Source organism: Rhinoderma darwinii, chromosome 5, assembly GCF_050947455.1.
Source record: "Rhinoderma darwinii isolate aRhiDar2 chromosome 5, aRhiDar2.hap1, whole genome shotgun sequence".
Classification (NCBI taxonomy): Eukaryota; Metazoa; Chordata; class Amphibia; order Anura; family Rhinodermatidae; genus Rhinoderma; species Rhinoderma darwinii.
In genome coordinates this window covers 171,996,687-172,020,358 of record NC_134691.1, presented here as the reverse complement: position 1 = coordinate 172,020,358, position 23,672 = coordinate 171,996,687, and the positions used below count along the sequence as shown (strand labels likewise).

Below are 23,672 nucleotides of genomic sequence, written 5' to 3'. Positions count from 1 at the left end.
TGGGACAGGTGACAGGTGGGTGATTGTATCCCAGAAATAATTGGTCTGCCTGGAGGATTTTTAGGGTCTTTATGGATTTTAGGTAAGTGATAATAAAATGGTAGATTGATATTTCTAGGTGTGAGATAATTCTTTTCATTTTTGTTTAGGATTTTATCTGTGAATGCTTGGTCTATCATCAATTTTAGACGTTTAGTGATGTCTTCAATGGGGTTATAGTCGAGGCTGTTATAATAATTAGCATCAGATAGAATTTTTATTGCTTCAGAGTAATAGTTTAGTGTGTTCTGGATCACTGTCCCTCCACCTTTATCAGCAGATCTTATCACAATCGAATTATTCTCTTTGAGGTTTTTTAGGGCTCGTTTTTCATTAAAAGTCAGGTTGTTTTTATGTGGAAATTTATATTGTTCGAGATTTTCCAAATCTCTGCATACTAGATGGTGAAAGGTATTAATAAAATTGCCCTGGTTAGCTAGGGGATAAAATTTTGATGGAGGTTTTAAATTTGTATGTTTAAAAGTTATAGATGCTTCATTCTGTAAATCTACATCATTAGCTATGTCGACGTTGTTTTTTGTATTATCGGCTCTATAAGTTGTCAATTGAAAATTTCTTTGGAGAGTAAGCTTTCTGGTGAAACGATGTAGGTCAATGAATAAGTTAAAACCATTTGTTCCAGTAGTTGGACAGAAAGAAAGGCCTTTGTTAAGAAGAGAAATTTCCGATGTATTTAAAATGTGAACAGAGAGGTTAAAAATAGACATATACGGTATAGGGGAAGCTAATGTTATTCTCTTTTTCTTTTTGCCTCCCCGGGTTCCTCTATAAAGTTTTTTCTTTTTTTTGGGCGGAAAAAGTCGTTTATGGTCAGTTGTAGGGGATTGGAGACAGGGGTAATTGCTAAAAGAGTATTTTCTAAAAAAGGAGTATTTTCTAAAAAAGAAGAAGAAGCTGTTTCTTCTGGAATTGTAGTACATATTGCAGGGGTTAAAAATGGAACGGACATATTAGAACCAGCTTTTGTGTTATCGATCGTGGTCATAATACTTGGGGATAAAGGTAGATCCAGGACAAATGCTCGTCCATTGACAAGTGTACTGTTGTCGGATTCAATATTAATAACTGTATTGTTAAAATAGATAAGTCTAAGGTATCAATTGGTGAGGATATGGCTACCTGTTTACTCATTGTGTTCGATTTATGAATGGGGGTGGAGTTAGTGTTTGTTTTTTGAGTTTCTGAAATAGTAGTGTTCATAGACTGTTTTGTCTGGGCTATTTAGTGCTGTGGTGAATGAAGACCAGTGTCAGAGCCTGGAAATCCACTCATGGATAGGTTAGAAAGCCTTATCCAAGGAAAAATGTACTCATGGATTACCATAGGTGAGGAAACATGATTTTTAGTTAGTGACCAGATGGGCAAAGTGTTTGTTTTATTTATATACTGTAAGTTGTTTGCTGGATAAGCATTTGCGTAGCTCCGACGGCTTGTGCATCCTCTTCGCCGGCATCTCCCTTCCCAGGGAGGCCGATGCACTGTGCTCTTCCCTTCAACCCTGACCTGTGCCCGTAGGAATGCCCACGCTCGTGCCCAGTTCTTAAAGGCCAGTGCACGCGCTGGCCTAAATACTATATGGACGGCACAAAGAAGGCCTAAATACCATAAGGGGCATAAAGAGGGCCTAAAGACTATAAGGAGCACAAAAGGGATGTAAATACTATAGGCATGGTACAGAGGGGGACCTAACTACTATATGGGGCACAAAGCGGTCCTAACTACTATATGGGAGGCACAAAGGGGCCTAACTACTATGTGGAGGACACAAGGGGGCCTAACTAATATATGGGGGCACAAAGGGGCCTAACTACTATATGGAGGGCACAAGGGTGCCCTAGCTACTATATTGGGCCACAAAGGGGGCCTAACTACTACATAGAGGACACAAGGGGCACTTACTACTATATGGGGGCACAAAAGGGGTCTAACTACTATATGTGGGGCACATAGGGGGCCTTACTACTATATGGAGGGTACATAGGGGGCCTAACTACTATATTGAGGGCAATAGGGGGCCTAACTACTACATAAAGGGGAACAAGGGGGTCTAACTACTAAATAGCGGGCACAATGGGGCCTAACTATTAAATGGAGGGCACAAGGGGACCTAACTACTATATGGGGGTCACAAAGGGACCCAACTACTATATGGTGGTACATAGGGGGCCTAACTACTATATGGAGGGCACAAGGGGGCCTAACTACTACATAGAGGGCACAAGGGGGCCTAACTACTATATGGAGGCACAAAGGGGCCTAACTACTACATATAGGGTACAAGGAGGCCTAACAACTATATGGGGGCACAAGGGGGGTCTAACTACTATATGGGGGCACAAGAGGGCCTAACTACTATATGGGGGCACAAGGGGGTCTAACTACTATATGAGGGCACAAGGGGGCCTAACTACTATATGGGGGCATGAAGGGGGCCTAACTACTATATGGAGGGCAGAAGGGGGACCTAACTATTATATGGGGGCCCAAATGGGGCCTAACTACTATATGGGGGGAACATAGGGGGCCTAACTACTATATGGGGGGGCACAAGGGGGCCTAACTACTAAATAGGGGGCACAAGGGGCCTAACTAATATATGGAGGGCACAAGGGAGCCTAAATTCCACATAGAGGGCACAAAAGGGACCTAACTACTGTATGGAGGGCCCAAGGGGTTTAACTACTACATAGGGGCATAAAAGGGGCTTAACTACTTAATGGGGGCACAAGGGGGCCTAACTACTATACAGGGGGAACACATAAAACCTAACTACTATATGGGGGACACATAGGGAGCCTAATTAAAATATGGGGGTGCAAAGGGAATATTACTACTATATGGGGGCACAAAGGGAACCTAACTACTATATTGAGGGCACAAGGGTACCTACGAACTATATAGGGGTACAAAGGGGACCAAACTACTATATAGGGACACAAAAAGAACCAAAGTACTTTTAGTGGGGTACATAAGGGGCCTAACTAATATATGGTGGACACAAGTGGGACTAACTTCTACATGGAGGGCACAAAGTGTAAAGGATCTGCCAGACACAGCTTCTGTGTCGACGACCGTGGTTAATCAGTCTGCATCTGCTCCTAGGTCTGATAGAGTGACTCGATCTGCTACCACTCAGGCTGGTAGGCTGAGGAGTGGGAGAACCTATCACAGCCTGGCCAGACGGACCTAGCTCCCGCCCTCGGTCTATTCATACCTTCATTTCCTGCTCTTCCTTTGCCTGTGATTCTGTCTGGTTTCCTCGCTCTGCTGTTCCTGCTAGTACTATTGACCTCTGCTTCAAATTGACCCTGGCTTTACTGACTACTCTCCTGCTCTGCGTTTGGTACCTCGTACACTCCTGGTTTGACTCGGCTCGTTCACTACTCCTGTTGCTCACGGTGTTGCCGTGGGCAACTGCCCCATTTCCCTTAGCTTCTGTGTACCCTTGTCTGTTTGTCTGTCGTGCACTTATTGAGCGTAGGGACCGTCGCCCAGTTGTACGCCGTCGCCTAGGATGGGCCGTGCAAGTAGGCAGGGACTGAGTGGCGGGTAGATTAGGGCTCACCTGTCTGTCTCCCTACCCCGACATTACACAAAGGGGACTAAACTACCATATGGAGGGCAGAAGGGGGTTTAACTATTATATAGGGGCACAAAGGGGGCTTAATTACTTTATGGGTGCACATAGGGGCCTAACTACTATATGGAGGGCACTAGGGGGCCTAACTACTATATGGGGGCACACAGAGAACCTAACTACTATATTGGGGACACATAGGGGGCCTAATTACTATATGGGGGCACAAAGGGAACCTAAGTACTATATGAGGGCACAAATGGAACCCTATTACTGTTTGGGGGCACACAGAGAACCTAACTACTATATTGGGGACACATAGGGGGCCTATGTACTATATGGGGTACAAAGGGGACCTAACTACGATATAGGGGGCACAAAAAGAAACAAATACTTTATGGGGTGGCACATAAGGAGCCTCACTAATTTATGGAGGACACGAGGGGGCCTAACTACTATATGGAGGGCACAAGGGGGCCTAACTTCTACATGGAGGGCACAAAGGGGACCTAACTAATATATGGAGGGCCCAAGGGGCTTATCTACTATATGGGGGGCACAAAGGGGGCCTAACTACTTATTGGGGGCACATTGGTGGCCTAACTAACAATATGTGGGCACAAAGGGTCCTAACTACTATATGGAGGGCTCAAGGAGGCCAAAGTACTATATGGGGGCACATAGAGAACCTACCTACTATATGGGGGACACATAGGGGATCCAATTACTATATGGGGGGCACAAAAGTACTGAAAGTACTTTATGGGGGGGGCACATAAGGTGCCTAACTACTTTATGGAGGGCACAAAGGGCCTAACTACTATATGGAGGGCATAAGGGGGACCTAACTACTATATGGGGGTTACAAAGAGTCCCAACTACTATATGGTGGTACATAGGGGGCCTAACTACTTTATGGAGGGCACAAGGGATCCTAACTTCTACATGGAGGGCACAAAGGGGACCTAACACTATGTAGAGGGTAAAAGAGGGTTTAACTACTATATGGGGCACAAATGGGGCCTAGCTACATAATGGGGGCACATAGGAGGCCTAACTACTATATGGAGGGCACAAGGGGACCTTTCTACTATACGGGGGCATACAGGGAACCTAACTACTATACGGAGGACACATAGGTGGCCTAGTTAAAATATGGGGCACAAAGGGAACATTACTAATATATGGGGGCACAAAGGGGACCTAACTACTATATGGGGGCACAAAAACAACTGATTTACTTTTAGTTGGGCACATAAGGGGCCTATCTACATTATGGAGGGCACAAGGGGGGCCTAACCCTCATAAGAAAGCCCCCATGGAAGAAGCCAGCCACAGTGTCTATAAATTATTGCTTGTCTTAGTGCTGCCATAAAGATGCCAGCCACAGTGCCACCATAAGAGTATCAGTGAAAGTCTCCTTATAACTCTGTCAGGAACAGGGAACAGTGCCTCCATATTGGTACCTGTTCGTGGGCCCTCATAAGAGTGCCAACCACAATTCCCCTATAACAATTACTACCACAATTCCAACATAACTGTGCCAGCGCCGACGCGCAATAAATCGTCAAGATAATGTATTAACAAATCCACCCCAGCTACGCCCTTCGTCAACCATTCCAAAAAACTACTAAATGCCTCGAAGTATTTGCAAGAAAGGGAGCACCACATTGGAAGACACCTATCGATATAAAACCCCCCATTCCAGAAGCAACCCAACAGCCGTTGGCTCTCCGGATGTACCGGCAGCAAGCGAAAAGCCGCCTCAATGTCAGTTTTTGCCAACAATGGCCCAGGCCCCGCCTTACGCACTAACACCACCGCTTTGTCAAATGACGTGTAAACAACCGAGCATAAATCATGATCTATCCCATCATTTACAGACGACCCCCTGGGAAAAGACAAATGCTGAATCAAATGGAATTTATGGGGCTCCCGCTTCGGCACAATTCCCAAGGGGGATACCACTAGATTCGCTATCGGCGGCTCGACAAAAGACCCGGCCATGCGACCCAACAAAACTTCCTTCAAAAGTTTTTCTGAAACGACTGCCGAGTGCAAATAAGCCGACTTAAGATTGCGCCGTGCAACCAGAACCTCATACGGAGGAGGGGGAATAACAAAACCAAACAAAGACCCCTCATAAATTAACTTGGCTGCAACCCTATTCGGATATTCATTTAGATACGGGGCCATCCTTTCCACCCTCACCGGCGACAGCCCCTTGACCAACGGAGGAGGACTGAGTGCCTGACCGCTTCCCTTTTCGCATACATTTTGCAGCCCCATGCGAGGAGCCGTTGCACTCCGAACAGACATGCTTAAATTTACATGTGGCCCCGAACTTACACTGGCCATCATTGAATTGCCAGCAGAACCCGAGTTTTGACCCAGAGCCCTATCCGGACTGACTAGACTGACCTCCTTGGCCAACGCTCCCGGGATAGGACTGCTTAATGGGGGCCGTCACCCGCAACCAAAGCGCAATAACCTTTCTGATCCCACCGGATCCCGCCTTCCGCTGGCGAAACTGCTCATCGTACTGCAACCACGTCTGACCCCCGTACGCCCGATGAGCCTCCCAATGGCATCAAAATAACAAAACAACGCCGAGCAATTTTCAGGCGCCTTTTCCCCAATCACACTCGCCAAAATAGCAAAAGCTTGCGACCAATTGACGAACGTCTGCGGGATAAGACTATACCGCCGACGCTCCTCTTCCTCCTTCTTACTCTCATCCCGCTTGCCCTTAACCAAGTTGAACTTCGCAAGCGGCAGAAGATAAAAAATATCCACGTATTCGTCCTTCCAAATCCGCTCACGAACCTCCTGTTTAAGGTGGGCCCCTAAAGGACCCTCAAAACAGACGTAAACCTCGCCCCGAGCACGATCATCAAGCCGAATTCTATCCCCGTCCTTCTGCGCCTCGGTTTGAACAGACACTACCATAGCTTCCTTAGATGCCCCCGAAACCTCCCCAACCAGGGACCGTGACTGTACATCACGAGGACCTTCCCAGACCACCGCCGGGGACCCCGCCGGAACTACAGGCGCCGCAGCCCTATCTAAGCGCCCGACTAACTCGCGCAAACAACCCACTAAATCCGATAAGCCATCGCCACTACCGACAGCCGATACTTCCGCGCTCGCTGCCCCACCCCCAACACCCGACATGAAAATTGCTGTATACGGCAAAGTAGGAGTTACGCACTCACCAGGCTGCCCAGGCGCTGTGTTCCCGCCAGCCGGAAAATTCTGACCGCGCTGCGACTCGTCCAGCTCTCCATCTTCCAGATCCTCTCTCGCTGACGACTGGCACCGACATCTCCGACACGGGGACCCCGGCATGCTGACAGAGGGGTCGGTGACCTGCCGCCCGACCGCAGGGACCCAGACTTCCGACCGGACCTGTTGCCTCGTCATCGTCGCTGATCTTAGCGTCCTAACCGAAGATCTCGAGGAAGTCTGCCCCCTGGCCGGCACATCACCATGCGGGGCGGCCGTGGACTGCACCCTGGACACTGCAGCTGAAGGCAGTGGCGTAACAGGGAGCCCGGCCTGCGACACCCTGTGAACCGCCGAGCCCCGACGCGGCTGGGGATTCCTGCCATGACGCAAAACCTGGGAGGAGGTGGCCGTCCCAGCAGCCTGGCCTGCAGCGTCCTTAGAAGGGCTCCCCCTGCAATGCCGGGCCCGCGGGACCACATCCGGACTCAACCATTCAGGTGGGCGGGACCGCTGGGAGCGGCGGGGTGACCGAGCCTGAGCATCCGCCGCTCCTGATGACGCCCTCTGCTTTATTTCAGCAGGGGCAGCAACTAGCAACTCTCCCTCTACCGCCATGTCACCATCGCCAGAGAGAGGGGTGGGGGAGGGGAGCGCATCCGGGCTAACAGCTGACACAGAGCGCCGGGCTCGACGCGAAGACGGGCCCGCCTTAGGGATCCTGGCCAGTGCTGCCACCATCTCTTCCAGCCACCCCGGACCGTGGAACTCAGCTGCCGCGCGCAGCTGATCAAGCATGCTGACAGGAGACGCCTTACTCGCAGGTAAGCAGGGCAGTGGGAGCTAACTTTTTAACCTGTTATTCCTCCCGCTGCTTCCGGCTCAATGCCGAAAACAGCGGGAGGAACAGATACCGCACCCCAACTACTCCACTCTCCATCTCCTCTCTCTCCCTGCCTCCACTAACCCTTTCCCTCCTGATTGGCTAACCTTCCCTCCTATGGCAGTCATGGATGTTTTCCCTTAAGCCCTCCGTGCTGCCGTCCAGCCTCGTCTGGAGTGGAGAGAGACACGCACATGTGCCCCCACCTCTCAACTCAAGCTATGTCTGAGTGTGTGGGCCAGCACCCGCTTAAACAGTGGGATGGGATTAGGGGACTTCCATTCTCACAATATGTGTGGGTCACACGCCTATTAGACATCCACAGGATATGCCATAAACGTCTGTGGTTGGAGAACTCCTTTATTATGATAGAGTATATAACAATAACAAAAAATACAATAACTAAACTTCTAAAAAAGGGACCTAAAGTAATGACATTACGGCGGTGATGTTATAATATTTATTAGAGCTATAAATATAAGGTGGTAATGTACAGCTCCTTCTAGTCATGTAGACCAGTTAGAATTCGTGAGTCCAGCAGTCCTGTCCTGTTTTTATTTTCTGGACGGCTATTTGGAAAACAGTTTGACCACCCAGTCAGTGATCTACACGATGTTGGTGGGATGATAGTTTTCAGACCACGCAGGACATACAAAGCTGAAGTCTTCAAACAGCTTCTGAGACTTTATGCTGTACGGCTCTTCCTTGTAGCGCAGAGTGGAAGTAACATTTAGGTACTCAGGAACTGACACGAGTATCTGAGGGGTAACTGCTGTCCGGTTTTCCACATCATTCCAGTTCACAGCTGAGAAAAATTTATGTTTTCTGATGTTTTCTTTGACTCCCAGCCGTCTGTGGTTGTTTTTGTTTAGAAGCCCTTTTAAGATCTGCACTGTCTCAGGGGTTAAGAAGTCTGGGTAGCAAGGCGTTTTGGTTTTGACGGCATAATTAATCAATTCCTTTGTTGCGCCGTAGAAAGGGTGCCTACCCGAGGACATTTTGTACAAAGTCACTCCCAGAGCAAAGAAGTCAACCTCTCGTCCATGTTCCAGGCACTTGACCATTTCTGGGGCAGCGTATCCTGGTGTTCCTCTGAAACGCTCTGCAGTGCGCTCATACATATTCATGATAGAAATACCAAAATCGGCTAATTTGATGTGGCCCTCTCTGGTCAGTAGGATGTTTTTGGGCTTCAGGTCTCGGTGTATGATGCCTTTTTTATGCAGGAACTGCAGACCGCAAACCACTTCTGCTGTTATGAATCTTGACGTGGGAAAATCCAGACGAAGGTTCATCTCAATAAAATCATTTAGGTCCCCCCTGGTGGCCAGTTCCATCACATAATAGACGTAGCTTTTAGTCTGGAAGGCAGCAAGGCCATGAACTAGGTAGTGGTTCTCATGTGATAGATGGAGAATCTCACGTTCTGCCAGGTTGTACCCATACTCTGTGTGTATCTTCTTGTTGACCACTTTAATGGCAACATGTTCTTTCCGGATGACATCTGTTGCCACCAAAACTTTTCCAAAACCTCCTTTTGCTAATAGAGTGTGGAAAGTAAAGGTTTCCAGAGATAGGGTTACTGTGGCAGTCTTCTTCTTATAAGTAGATGTGGCCACCGGCTCTTCCAGACAGGCATTGTCAATTTTTTCTTCACGACAACTGCTGCAACTTTGTGATGTCTTTGGTGTCGCGCTGCCTTTCCTGTCCTCTGTCTCCTCTCCAGCATGTTTCTCACTATCCTGACCACTATAATACTGTATGTATAGGGTCTCATGGATGTGGATTTGGTCTTCGATCTCATAGTAATGCTGGAGAATTTTCTGTTCCACATATTTGGTTGTCAGCTTTTCTTTGGCCTGTTCACCAGTCTCCAGGCTCTTATCTCCAGCAAGTTTCTCACTATCCAGACCACTGTAATACTGTATGTATAGGGTCTCATGGATGTGGATTTGGTCTTCGATCTCATGGTAATGTTGGAGAATTTGCTGTTCCACATTGCTGGGTGTCAGCTTGTCTTTGGCCTGTTCACCAGTCTTCAGGCTCTTATCTCCAGCATGTTTCTCACTATCCAGACCACTATAATACTGTATGTATAGGGTCTCATGGATGTGGATTTGGTCTTCAATCTCATGGTAATGTTGGAGAATTTTCTGTTCCACATAGCTGGTTGTCAGCTTGTCTTTGCCCTGTCCATCGGTCTTCAGGCTCTTATCTCCAGCATGTTTCTCACCATCCTGACCACTATAGTACTGTATGTATAGGATCTCATGGATGTGGATTTGGTCTTCGATCTCACAGTAATGTTGGAAAATGAGCCGTTCCACATAATTGCTTGTCAGCTTGTCTTTCTCCTGTCTATCTGCCTTCAGGCTCTTATCTTCAGCATGTTTCTCACTATCCTGACCACTATAATATTGTATGTATAGGGTCTCATGGATGTGGATTTGATCTTGGATCTGATGGTAATGTTGGAGAATTTGTTGTTCCACATAGCTGGTTGTCAGCTTATCTTTCTCCTGTCCATCTGCCTTCAGGCTTTGATCATCTTTACAATCCTTAGGTTTTTCCTTAGGCTCAGATTTCACATTAACTTTGGAAAAATTAGAAAGAGATTTTAGTGTTGTTATTATCATGGAAGAATTAATAATTTGTTGTCACATTATGAACATAAAACTTCAGTAATAAACAATGAAGTGAAAAACTTAATGGATCTCATGTATAAACTGGGTCGGTGAAATGTTCTTATTCAGTCTTTCGTAACGGTGCAGATATTATATGGAGAAAGTGATGTTCAGAAGACATTTATTATAAGGCTATGTTCAGATCTGCGTTGGAGCCTCAGTTGATAGAGTTGATGGTAAGAGTAATGCTGGAAGCAGCGCTTTTTCTCCCATCAAAACAATGGACACCACATCAGACCCCAATGGATGCCATTGTAAGTCAATTGGGTACATGTGGTATTAGTCGCACGAAGAATCTGGCACTGCGTTGCGTTTTCGGTTATAAGCTGAAACTTTAACGCAGTTGCCAACAGGGCCTAATTGATTATTATTTCTTTTTTTTTTTTTTCTATGATCGCATTTGTCACATTTTCTCCTCTTTGGTGTTTGGGAATATTATAGTGTTCTAACCAGCCATGCATTACTATTACTTTAATATCATAGGATAATACCATGCTTAGGAGGATTTAGTGGCAACGGTGACGCGTCCCTCTCTTCACATCCAGCCCGACCTCCCTGGATGACGCGGTAGTCCATGTGACCGCTGCAGCCTGGGATTGACCTGTGATTGGCTGCAGCCTGTGATTGGCCTGTGATTGGCTGCAGCTGTCACTTGGACTGAATCGTCATCCCGGGAGGTCGGACTGGATGTCGAGAGAGACGCGTCACCAAGGCAACGGCCGGGAGGCCGGACTGTAAGGAAGAAGCAGGAAGTTCTCGGTAAGTACGAACGTCTTTTGTTTTTTACATGTTGCTCTATATTGTGATCGGAATTCACTGTCCAGGGTGCTGAAAGAGTTACTGCCGATCAGTTAACTCTTTCAGCACCCTGGACAGTGACATTTACTGACGTCGCCTAGCAACGCTGCCATAATGCCGGGTGCACACATGTAGCCACCCGTCATTACGGGAGCTCCAATTACAGGTTCGGTCAGAACTAGTTCGGTCCGAATCGATCTTTTCCATGAAATTCGGCGAACCAGCCGAACCGAACTTTTCATAAGTTCGCTCATCTCTAGTGATGACCATGGGTTCCAGACTTCAGGCAGACATTGCCTGCAAAGGATTCTCTACAAAGTATTTTTTTTAAAAAACATTTTAGTTATGGTAAGGTTAATTTGTCCAATTGCTTTTGAGACCCTGAAATGAGGGAAGTCTGTGTAGAAAAATGGTTGCAATTCCTAAACGTTTCACAGGATTTTTTTGTTCAATTCCTTGAATTAAATCTGAAAGTCTCCACTTCAATTGCTTCTCAGTTGTTTCAGTTCAAATCCAATGTGGTGGCAGCAGAGCAAAAATCATGAAGATTGTGTCACTGTCCAAATAATTCTGGACCTAACTGTATATTATATAGGAGCACTGTTTATGGATGTTGAGTTCCTTTACACTTAGAATCTAGATTATCCACCCTGATTTATCAAAACTGTCTAACAAAGAAAAATTCCCTTTTGCCCAAAGCAACAAATCACAATGCAGCTTTTATTTTCCCAGGGATGATTAACCCCTTAGTGACCACCAATACGCCTTTTCACGTGAGCCTAGTCTAAGTCCTTCACGGGTCTCTCGTGCAGGCTGGAGCCGGGGCTCAGCTGTCTGATGACGGCTGAGCTCCTGCTCCAATGCCCGCGATCAAAGTTTACTTCGATCGCGGCCGTTTAACCCGTTAAATGCCGCCGTCAATAGCGACCGCGACATTTAACTTTGTTTACAGATGGAGTGAGCTCCCTCCGTCACCCATCGGCGGCCCGCAAATGCAATCGCGGGTCTCCGATGGGGTGTCATGGCAGCCGGGGTCTTGATAAAAGCCCCCAGGTCTGCCCTGGACATATGCCTGTTAGGACGCGCCGGAGGCACGTCCTAATAGATTGCCTGTCAGATTTACACTGACAGGCAATAATGCTCTGGTATACGAAGTATACCAAAGCATTATAGCAGCGATCTGAAGATCGCACAGTAAAGTCCACTAGTGGGACTAATGAAATAAATAATAAATGTGAAATAAAGATTAATAATAAAAATGACAGTAAAAAAATAAATAAAACCATTTTTTTCCATAAAAAGTGGTTTTATTTAGTAAAAGTGTAAAAAATAAATAAAAGTACACATATATGGTATCGCCGCGACCGAAATGACTCCATTAATAAAGTTAATATGTAATTTAAACCGCAAGGTGAACACCGTAAAAAAAACCTGCAAAAAACAATGGCGAAATTGCAATTTTTTTCCTTTGCAACCCCAAAAAAATCATAATAAAAATGAATCAATAAGTGCCATGCACCCCAAAACAAAACCAATCAAAACTACGTCTCGTCCCGCAGAAAAGAAGCCCAAAAAATCACTACATTGATGGTAAAATAAAAAAGTTACGGCTCTTGAAAAGCAACGATGCAAAAACAAATAATTTTAGTTCGAAAGTGGTTTTATTGTGCAAAAGTCGTAAAACATAAAAAAACCTCTACATATGTGGTATCGTCGTAATCGTACCGACCCATAGAACAAAGGTAACATGTTATTTACATCGCACAGTGAACGGCGTCAATTTAAAAATGCATAGAACAATGGCGGAATTTCAGTTTTTTTTTATAATCCCCCCCAAAAAAGTTAACAAAAGTTAAATAAAAATTATATGTACCCAAAAATTGTGCTATTAAAAAGTACAACTAATCCCGCAAAAAACAAGTCCTCATACAGCTATGTAGACGAAAAAATAAAAAAGTTATAGCTCTTTGAATGCAACTATAGAAAAACAAATAAAATAGCTTGGTCATTAGGGCCTAAAATGGGCTGGTCACTAAGGGGTTAAGAAATAAAAGCTGGGCTCTTATTGGTTGCTATGGGTAATAAGTAGTTTTTCTGTTAGACAGTTTTGATTGATGAGGCCTATTCTGTGTATTTATAATTATTATATCATCTACATAATTTCCTACCTTTGTCGTCCACTAGAACGATGTTACTGGGTTCTGGGACTTCACCGGAACATTTATTTTCCTTCTTGGAGTTGTTCCTCCTCCGCATACATCCCGTAAGCCTTGCAAAGGCTTTCTGTAGGCGCGTTAAGAAGCGAGTTGTTCTGCTCCATTTAGTCTTACTCGCCTTCTCCTGTCTCTCTTCTCCTACATTCTTTTTGTCTCTCTCCTCTCCTCTACTCTCCTCTCCTCCTTCAATCTCTAGATGCTTCGTCTTCTTCTTCGCTTTCGGCATTTTTGAGCTCTCACGTGCGTCTCCTCTCGTCTGCAATGTGTGAGTGCAAAGTACCAAACCTGTGCACCAGTGTATAAAGCCACCTGGCATTGTGATGTCACCAACTATGTCATAAGGTTCTACAGCCTGGCATCTGGCATTGTGATGTCACCAACTATGTCATAAGGTTCTACAGCCTGGCATCTGGCATTGTGATGTCACCAGCTATGTCATAAGGTTCTACAGCCTGGCATCTGGCATTGTAATGTCACCAGCTATGTAATAAGGTTCTACAGCCTGTCATCTGGCATTGAGATGTCACCAGCTATGAAATATGAATAAAGTATTTTCAGCTTGCATCTCACATTGTGATGTCACAGCTTTTTCCATCTATCATGCTTTATTCAATATGGCGATTGTACCATGGCAGCATTAAGTCATGTGGCTGGGATAACCTGTCTGTAAGTCACAGATGATATTATCAAAAAGTACAGTCATGGTAAAAATTTATCTTGTGTACCTTTTTTGGGTAAATTTTAGTGAGATAAAAAATGCATAATAAATGTACAAAAGCAAGAATATATGTACCTAAATATACACAGCATTTTAGGTATATAAACATAAAACAAAAATGAACATGTAACACACAGCTTTCCATTGATCTATAGAAAAAAATGTGGTTTGCGAAATGCAATGGACAAGAGGAGGCCAGTTATCTGGTGTACCTTGGATATGTTTTTTCTCAAATACGTTAGTAATACTGGGGTCTTATTCACCCGACCAGGGGAAGTCTAATAGATTATAGTGGTTGTTTTTTGTGTATTTATATGTATGTGGGCATTTGCCAGGATAGTTATGGATTTTAACCCCTAGGCGCACCAGGACACAACTGTACGTCCATGTGGCCAGTTAATGCGTGGTTCCCGGTGCACACTGTCGGCGACAGTGTGCACCGGGAAACGGGAGGCCAGCTGTCCCTGACAGCTGACAATCCACTGTATGCTGATCAGCGGCTTATTTCCGCAGATTTTGGCAATTAACCCCTTGATTGCGGTGATTGATTGTTTCTAGCTCATCGGCAGACCTCACAATGAAATTGTGAGGTTTGCAGATGGCTAGCATGGCGATCGGAGGCCAAATAATGGCCTCCGTGTCTGCCATGTACGGAAGCCTATCAGGATCAGCCTCCTGATAGACTTCCTGTCAGAGTGACAGGACGTCACTGCCGTTCGTGATGCACACTGTCGATGACAGTGTCTGTGACAGTGTCGGCGACAGTGTGCATCGAGAACCAGGAGGTCAGCTGTCCCTGACAGCTGACACTCCACTAGTTGCCGATCAGCGGCTCATTGCCTCTGATTTTGGCAATTAACCCGTTACATGCGGGGCTCGATTGCGATCTCCGCATGTACAGGGTTTGTAGCACATCAGCAGCCCCCATGCAATTGTGGGGACTGCTGATGCTTGTGATGGCACCCGGGGGCCAGACAACGGCTCCCAGGTCTGCCATGTATGCAAGCCTATGTTTTTTTTTTGTAATTTAAACCTTTAAGCTACTTTAGACCTGGCTTGGCTCTTCTCACTTGTGCCTTATAGTAAGCCATCAATATTTGTCCCGGAAAACCCCTTTAACTTAAGTCAGTGAACAAAATATTAAAAAAACAATTACATAAATTAATGCTAGGAGTCCCTGCCTCGCTGCTGGACAACTGTCCCATACTGTAATCATGTTTTCAGTACGGGACAGTAGTTCCACAGAGAGGCAGGGACTCCTAGTACATAACTATGATACTAGGAGCCCGGCTCACTGCAGTGTGTTAGGTCCGGGACTTGCGGCCGAAATACATTCCGTCCATTACGGACGTAACATGGTCGTGTGAACCCAGCCTAAGTTTCCAGCTGTTGAAAAACTACAACTCCCAACATTCCCTGACAGCCTGCATCGCAGTGTAGAATGTCCCTTAAATAGATCTTTGCTTAACCCCTTCCTGCTCCTGGACGTACTATTAGGTCATGGCAGCTGTATCGTTCGCGCTCCATGACCTAATAGTACGTCTCAGGAGTAACGGCCATTTCGGCCGTCCTCCCGACACATGCAGGAGCTGTGACAGCTGCTGTCTCGTACAGCAGCTGTCACAGCTCCTACAGCGGGGACTGATCGCTGTGATCGGTGGGTTTCCATTGCTTTGTCACCTCTGGGGCACTGCAAATGCGACATGCCACCCGAAAACCAATCCATCAAAATCTGGACTCCAACAAACACATAGCGCTCCTTTCCTTCTGAGCCCTCCCATGGGCCCAAACGGCAGTTTATCACCACAAATGTGGTATTGCCGCACTAAGGACAAATTGGGCAACAAAATTGGGTATTTTGTTCCCTGTGAAAATAAGAAATTTTGATCACAAATGACATTTTATTGGAAAAAATGTCATTTTCTTCATTTCACAGCCCAATTCAAATACGTGCTGTGAAAAAACTGTGCAGTCAAAATGGTAACAACAACCATAAATGAATTCCTTGAGGGGTGTAGTTTCCAAAATGGTGTCACTATTGGGGGATTCCTACTGTTTTGGCACCTCAACACCTTTTCAAACCTGGCATGCTGCCTAAAATATATTCTAATAAAAAAGAGGCCTCAAAATGCACTAGGTGCTTCTTTGCTTCTAGGGCTTGTGTTTTATTCCACGAGCGCAGTAGAGCCACATGTGGGACATTTCTAAAAACTGCAGAATCTGGACAATACATATTAAGTAGTGTTTCTCTGGTAAAACCTTCTGTGTTACAGAAAAAAAAATTGAATAAAATTGAAATTCAGCAAGAAAAATTAAATTTGCAAATTTCACCTCCACTTTGCTTTAATACCTGTGAAATGCCTGAAGGGTTAAAAAACTTTCTAAATGCTGTTTTGAATACTTTGAGGGGTCTAGTTTTTAAAATGGCGTGTTTCATCAGGGTTTCTAATACATAGGCCCGTCAAAGTCGCTTCAGAATTGAACAGGTACCTTAAAAAAAAGGCTTTTGACATTTTCTTAAAAATATGAGAAATTGCTGTTTATGTTCTAAGCCTTGTAACGTCCAAGAAAAATAAAAGAATGTTCAAAAAACGATGCCAATCTAAAGTAGACATATGGGAAATGTGATCTAGTAACTATTTTGGGTGGTATAACTGTCTGTTTTACAAGCAGATGCATTGAAATTCTGAAAAATGCTATTTTTTCAAAATGTTCTCTAAATTTTGCAATTTTTCACCAATAAACACTGAATATATTGACCAAATTTTACCACGAACATGAAGCCCAATGTGTCACGAGAAAACAATCTCAGAATTGCTTGGATAGGTTTAAGCATTCCGACGTTATTACCACATAAAGTGAAATATGTCAGATTTGAAAAATGGGTTCTGAGCCTTAAGGCCAAAACTAGGCTGCGTCCTTAAGGGGTTAAAAAAACAAGCTTTGCTTCAGCTATTTCACACATCATAATTATAAAGTATTTAGGACACGTACAAAAAGGGAGGACTTGTGGATTCCACACCGAGATTTTGCAACAAATTTTCCAAAACCTCATTCACTTGTGGCAGAATAAATTATCCGCAGCATGACCTGTATGCGATAGATCTGATGGATTTCCACAGTGGACATGCCGCCTGTAAAACTGCACCACAATTTGGTGCGGTTTTTCGGGCAGAATTCCCTGTGACTTCCAGGACAGATACGCTGTGTACTTTTACGCAGCGTTTCTGTCCTGTGTGTTCGTATCCTGTAGGGGTTTTCCTTTCGTAGATATTTATGATATATCCTTTCCCATAGAAATGGCTGACAGGTAGGTCTCCCACCTCTGGGCCCCCCTCGCCACATCCAGGTAGAATTTGAATCTGGAGGTGGATACGCATATGTTCGGTTCTCTTCATTCAAGTCTGTAGGAGCTATAGAACAGCTGAGCTGAGCTTCTAATATACTTGACTGGCCTAAGTTGAGTCATGTGCTATTTTACCTTTTATTCCCCTTTTCCACCCATCCACCAAATAAGGACACGTGACAACCGAGGTTGGATGTGAAATGGCCACAGCAGCCATTTATTAACTTACATTATTTTTGAAATGCAATTTAATCCGAAACATTCGGATAACTACTTTAGGAATTCGACCAGAGAATTCCTCCTATAATTCACATGACCCAACATGGGTCAGAATCATAAATAACAATCAACATTTTTAACACTAAACAGACCAGGGGAAGTCCTGGAAGCCATTTTTTACCGATTTTCCTTTTCCTTTCCTTTTCTTCAAACCACCACCAACTATTTACCTCCAGCCGTAAACCAGATCGGAGGCACCACTCCCCTCTGCAGATGGCTCCAACCACCAGGAGACCACTTCAAAGGGATAACACCCTATGAAGTCTTCAAATTATATACCTTTTTGTGGGACGCATACCCCCGATGCGACCACCCCACCATTTTGTACTGACCAACCTCAAGGACTCCCCCCGCCACAGCGAAACAGGTCTTGACCACCTTAAGCCTGTGAGTCCCGCCAAACCACCACCGCCCTCTCAATTCCTTCTGCTAAGGCCAGGCTCCACAGATAAATTCCAACCTTGGCCAAATGTACTCCATCACTCCGCCAATAATTTCCGACTCCAGACTCCAAATCCGTGTGTCGAACACAAATGCCCCCGTTCTTGGCAACGAAACGTGACACTGCCCGGTTTACTTTGATGCGGGCTTTATTAACCCTCTCCACTGATCTTGCCAAGCGCCAAAACTTCCTTGGAACTATGTCCGACCAAACGATAACTAAGCGTGGATAAGACGCCCATAAACATAACAAATCGTGTTTTATATCCCGCACTAACTCGCGAAAAGGGCGCACCCCCAGATCGTCCCCCCCCACATGTAACACCAAAACCTCCGGAACCCTATCTAACTGAGAGTATGTTTGAAACTCGGTTACTACCCAGCTCCATAACATACCTCGGAATCCCAGCCAATGTAAAACCGCATCTTGCCGCGGAATGCGAAGCTGACGGCCATCTGGGCAAACATGCGCCCGCAGTGCCCCCCAGTGCACGTAAGGGTGTCCTAAAAGCCAAACTAAGCAGGGGCGATGATCTGAAATGAAAGGACAAGCAAACGCACATGTAAGCCATCAAAGCACAAGTTACAAACTCACAACAAATGAGGGCGCACGTAAGTCCTAAACCTATTGGACTCCCAACGGCCAATGCGACGCACACCCTCGTCATCCAACCCCCAACGCCCAGCTTCAGTAGCAGCGCCGATCCTAAACGAGTGAGACGAGTAAGATCCATACCCAACTCCGACCTCAGCCAAGCATTTTTTAAATACAGCACCAAACTGATACCTGGACAAAAACAAGCCATTCTCATGACGGAGCAATGGCGACTCAGGTACCCTACCCCGTGGCTTGAAAGCAACCATACAAGCAACCGGACACATCGCCGACCCCGGGAAGGCAAACAACACTATCCGCTTACCCCGTCCCACTTGATCAGTCTTGGACAGCCGCAAAAACAACTCGAGTCTATCCCCACATAGACACACATCCGCCTGTCGCAATACCCCAGCCCTCACCGCACTAGGAGAAACCAACTCACCAATTCTGAGTGCTCCAAAAAACGCTAGGGAAAATTAGCCAAACGAAAAAACTCTACCTCATAAGGCGAATTACAAACAGCCCCCAGCGATGCGCCCAACGAACCAAGAAGGGTAAACGACACGGGTCGCCTCTGATCTGCTTCAGCCCAGCCGTGACGCAAACTCTTCAAAGCTTGCATTACCAAAAAATTCTTGGACACATCCTGAAAACCCCGTAATTTAAATCCAAACGCCAACCCAGCAACAAAACGATTCACCTTAGCCAGAGAAAACCCTGCTTCCCAAGCATCCCCCAACCAGTATAACAATGCCACCAACCTGTCTTGATCCGTGCTGACGTTAACACTCTTACCCACTCCTCCCACTGCTGCCAACAAGCCGAATAAGCGCTCCAAGTCGCACTAGCCAACGAACGTTCGATCAACTGTTCCACGGGACCGAAACCAGATCCCAGAGATGTTCCGGGCAAGCCAAACCGGACAGCTCTGCTCCCCGGAGCCAATTGACGAAAACGATCTCACTGCGAGCGAGAAAGAGCATCAGCGACACAATTGTAATCTTTTGGTACATGCACCGCAACCATAAGGACAAGCACACCAAGACTAAGTGACGCAACAACTGAACCACAGGCGGAGAAGATGCCGATACGTTATTAATCGCTAACACCACTCCCATGTTATCGCAGTGGAAACTAACTTTTATCCCTGAGCCTGTCCCCCCAAATGGTCACCGCAACCACGATGGGGAACAGCTCGAGCAGGGCCAGATTACCCGTAAGACCACTGCTCACCCATCTGTCCGGCCAGTCCCCCGCACACCATTGACCTCCTGCATACGCGCCAAAACCCCGCCGCGTCAGTAAACAGCTCCAACTCGCTCATATCCTGTACCGGCGACATCCACAACAATCTACCATTATATTGCCCGAGAAACCCATCCCAGACCTGCAGATCCGCCCTGTGTTCCACCCCAATCCTCACGAAATGATGGGATGCCCGGATACCCGCCGTCGCTGCCACCAATCGCCTACTAAAACTCTACCCATTGGCATAATCCGACAGGCAAAGTTCAACTTCCCCAGCAGAGACTGGAGATCGCGCAAAGTGATCTTCTTCAATCGACAGGCACGCCTCACCTCCTGACGCAATGGCAGTAATTTATCTACAGGAAGCATGCACTCCATTGCAACCGAATCAATTTAGATCCCTAAAAAACAGATGGTAGAGACAGGGCCCTCAGTTTTACCAGGCGCCAGAGAAATTCCAAAATCCGTCGCAACCTTCTGCAAGGAATACAATAAGTTTCCGCAAACAGGGGAACCGCTAGGGCCGACGCACAAAAAATCGTCAAGATAATGTATTAACGAATCCACCCCAGCTACGCCCTTCGTCACCCATTCCACAAAGCTACTAAATGCCTCGAAGTATGCGCAAGAAAGGGAACACCCCATTGGAAGACACCTATCGACATAAAACCCCCCCCCCCCGTTGGCTCTCCGGATGTACCGGCAGCAAGCAAAAAGCCGCCTCAATGTCAGTTTTTGCCAACAGCGCCCCAGGCCCCGCTTCACGCACTAACACCACCGCTTTGTCAAATGACGTGTAAACAACCGAGCATAAATCGTGATCTATCCCATCATTTACAGACGACCCCCTGGGAAAAGACAAATGCTGAATCAAATGGAATTTATGGGGCTCCCGCTTCGGCACAATTCCCAAGGGGGATACCACTAGATTCGCTATCGGCGGCTCGACAAAAGGTCCGGCCATGCGACCCAACAAAACTTCCTTCAAAAGTTTTTCCGACCTCCAAGTGCAAATAAGCCAACTTAAGATTGCGCCGTGTAACCGGAACCTCATACGGAGGAGGAGGAATAACAAAACCAAACAAAAACCGCTCATAAATTAACTTGGCTGCAACCCTATTCGGATATTCATTTAGATACGGGGCCATCCTCACCGGCGACAGCCCCTTGACCAACGGAGGAGGACTGAGTGCCTGACCGCTTCCTCTTTCGCATACATTTTGCAGCCCCATGCGAGGAGCCGTTGCACTCCGAACAGACAAGCTTAAATTTACAAGTGGCCCCGAACTTACACTGGCCATCATTGAATTGCCAGCAGAACCCGAGTTTTGACCCAGAGCCCTGTCCGGACTGACTAGTCTGACCTCCTTGGCCAATGCTCCTGGGAAAGGACTGCTTAACCGGGGCCGTCACCCGCAACCAAAGCGCAATAACCTTTCTGATCCCACCGGTTCCCACCTTCCGCTGGCGAAACTGCTCATCGTAACGCAACCACGCCTGACCCCAGTACGCCCAATGAGCCTCCCCGATGGCATCGAAATAACAAAACAATGCCGAGCAATTTTCAGGCGCCTTTTCCCCAATCACACTCGCCAAAATATCAAAAGCTTGTGACCAATTGACGAACGTCTGCGGAATAAACCTATACCGCCGACGCTCCTCTTCCTCCTTCTTACTCTCATCCCGCTTGCCCTTAACCAAGTTGAACTTCGCAAGCGGCAGAAGAGAAAAAATTTCCACGTATTCGTCCTTCCAAATCCGCTCACGAACCTCCTGTTTAAGCTGGGCCCCTAAAGTACCCTCAAAACAGACGTAAACTTCGCCCAGAGCACGATCATAAAGCCGAATTCTATCCCTGTCCTTCTGCGCCTCGGTTTGAACAGACACTGCCATAGCTTCCTTGGATGCCCCCGAAACCTCCCCAACCAGGGACCGCGACTGTACATCACGAGGACCTTCCCAGACCACCGCCGGGGACCCCGCCGGAACTACAGGCGCCGTAGCCCTATCTAAGCGCACGACTAACTCGCGCAAACAACCCACTAAATCCGATAAGCCATCGCGCCTGGCAACGCCACTACTGACAGCCGATACTTCTGCGTTCGCTGCCCCACCTCCAACACCCGACATGAAAATTGCTGTATACAGCAAAGTAGGAGTTACACACTCACCAGGCTGCCCAGGCGCTGTGTTCCCGCCAGCCGGAAAATTCTGACCGCGCTGCGACTCGTCCAGCTCTCCATCTTCCAGATCCTCTCTTGCTGACGACTGGCACTCGCACCGACATCTCCGACACGGGGACCCCGGCATGCTCACAGAGGGGCCCAGATTTCCAACCGGACCTGTTGCCTCGTCGTCGTCGCTGATCTTGGCGTCCTCACCGAAGATCTCGAGGAAGCCTGCCCCCTGGCCGGCACATCACCATGTGGGGCGGCCATGGACTGCACCCTGGACACTGCATCTGAAGGCAGTGGGTAACAGGGAGCCCGGCCTGCGACTCCCTGTGAACCGCAGAGCCCTGTCACGGCTGGGGATTCCTGCCAGGAAGCAGGCACTGGGAGGAGGCGGCCGTCCCAGCAGCCTGGCCTGCAGCGCCCTTAGAAGGGCTCCCCCTGCGATGCCGCATCCGGACTCAACCGTCCTGGCGGGGTGACCGAGCCTGAGCAACCGGCACTCCCGACGGCGCCCTCTGCTTTATTTCAGCAGGGGCAGCAACTAGCAACTCTCCCCCCACCGCCATGTCACCATCTCCAGAGAGAGGGGCGGGGAGGGGAGCGCATCCGGGCTAGCAGCCGACACAGAGCGCCGGGCTCGACGCAAAGACGGGCCCGCCTGAGGGATCCTGGCCAGCGTTGCCACCGTCTCCTCCAGCCACCCCGGACCGTGGAACTCAGCTGTCGCGCGCAGCTGATCAAGCATGATGACAGACGCCATACTCACAGGTAAGCAGGGCAGTGGGAGCTAACTTTTTTACCTGTTATTCCTCCCGCTGCTTCCGGCTCAATGCCGAAAACAGCGGGAGGAACAGATACCGCACCCCAATTCCTCCACTCTCCATCTCCTCCCACTCCCTGCCTCCACTAAACCTTTCCCTCCTGATTGGCTAAACTTCCCTCCTATGGCAGTCATGGATGCTTTCCCTTAAGCCCTCCGTGCTGCCGTCCAGCCTCATCTGGAGTGGAGAGACACATGTGCCCCCACCTCTCCACTCAAGCTATGTCTGAGTGTGTGGGCCAGCACCCGCTTAAACAGTGGGATGGGATTAGGGGACTTCCATTCTCACGATATGTGTGGGTCACAAGCCTATTAGACATCCACAGGATATGCCATAAACGTCTGTGGTTGGAGAACTCCTTTATTATAATAGAGTATATAACAATAACAACAATACAATAACTAAACTTCTAAAAAAGGGACCTAAAGTAATGACATTACGGCGGTGATGTTATAATATTTATTAGAGCTATAAATATAAGGTGGTAATGTACAGCTCCTTCTAGTCATGTAGACCAGTTAGAATTCGTGAGTCCAGCAGTCCTGTCCTGTTTTTATTTTCTGGACGGCTATTTGGAAAACAGTTTGACCACCCAGTCAGTGAT

The 23,672-nt window shown here is 47.1% G+C and overlaps 1 protein-coding gene across 1 annotated transcript; it reads right to left on the bottom strand.

Annotated features, from left to right (window-relative positions):
- Window positions 1-8,350: 8,350 nt before the first annotated feature.
- Window positions 8,351-13,693, bottom strand: LOC142652525 (uncharacterized). The gene is made up of 2 exons (XM_075828174.1): window positions 13,396-13,693; window positions 8,351-10,338 (listed from the first exon to the last, which is right to left on the bottom strand). Exons 1-2 carry the CDS (start codon window positions 13,667-13,669, stop codon window positions 8,351-8,353), a joined length of 2,262 nt encoding a protein of 753 aa, XP_075684289.1. The 5' UTR covers window positions 13,670-13,693.
- Window positions 13,694-23,672: the final 9,979 nt, after the last annotated feature.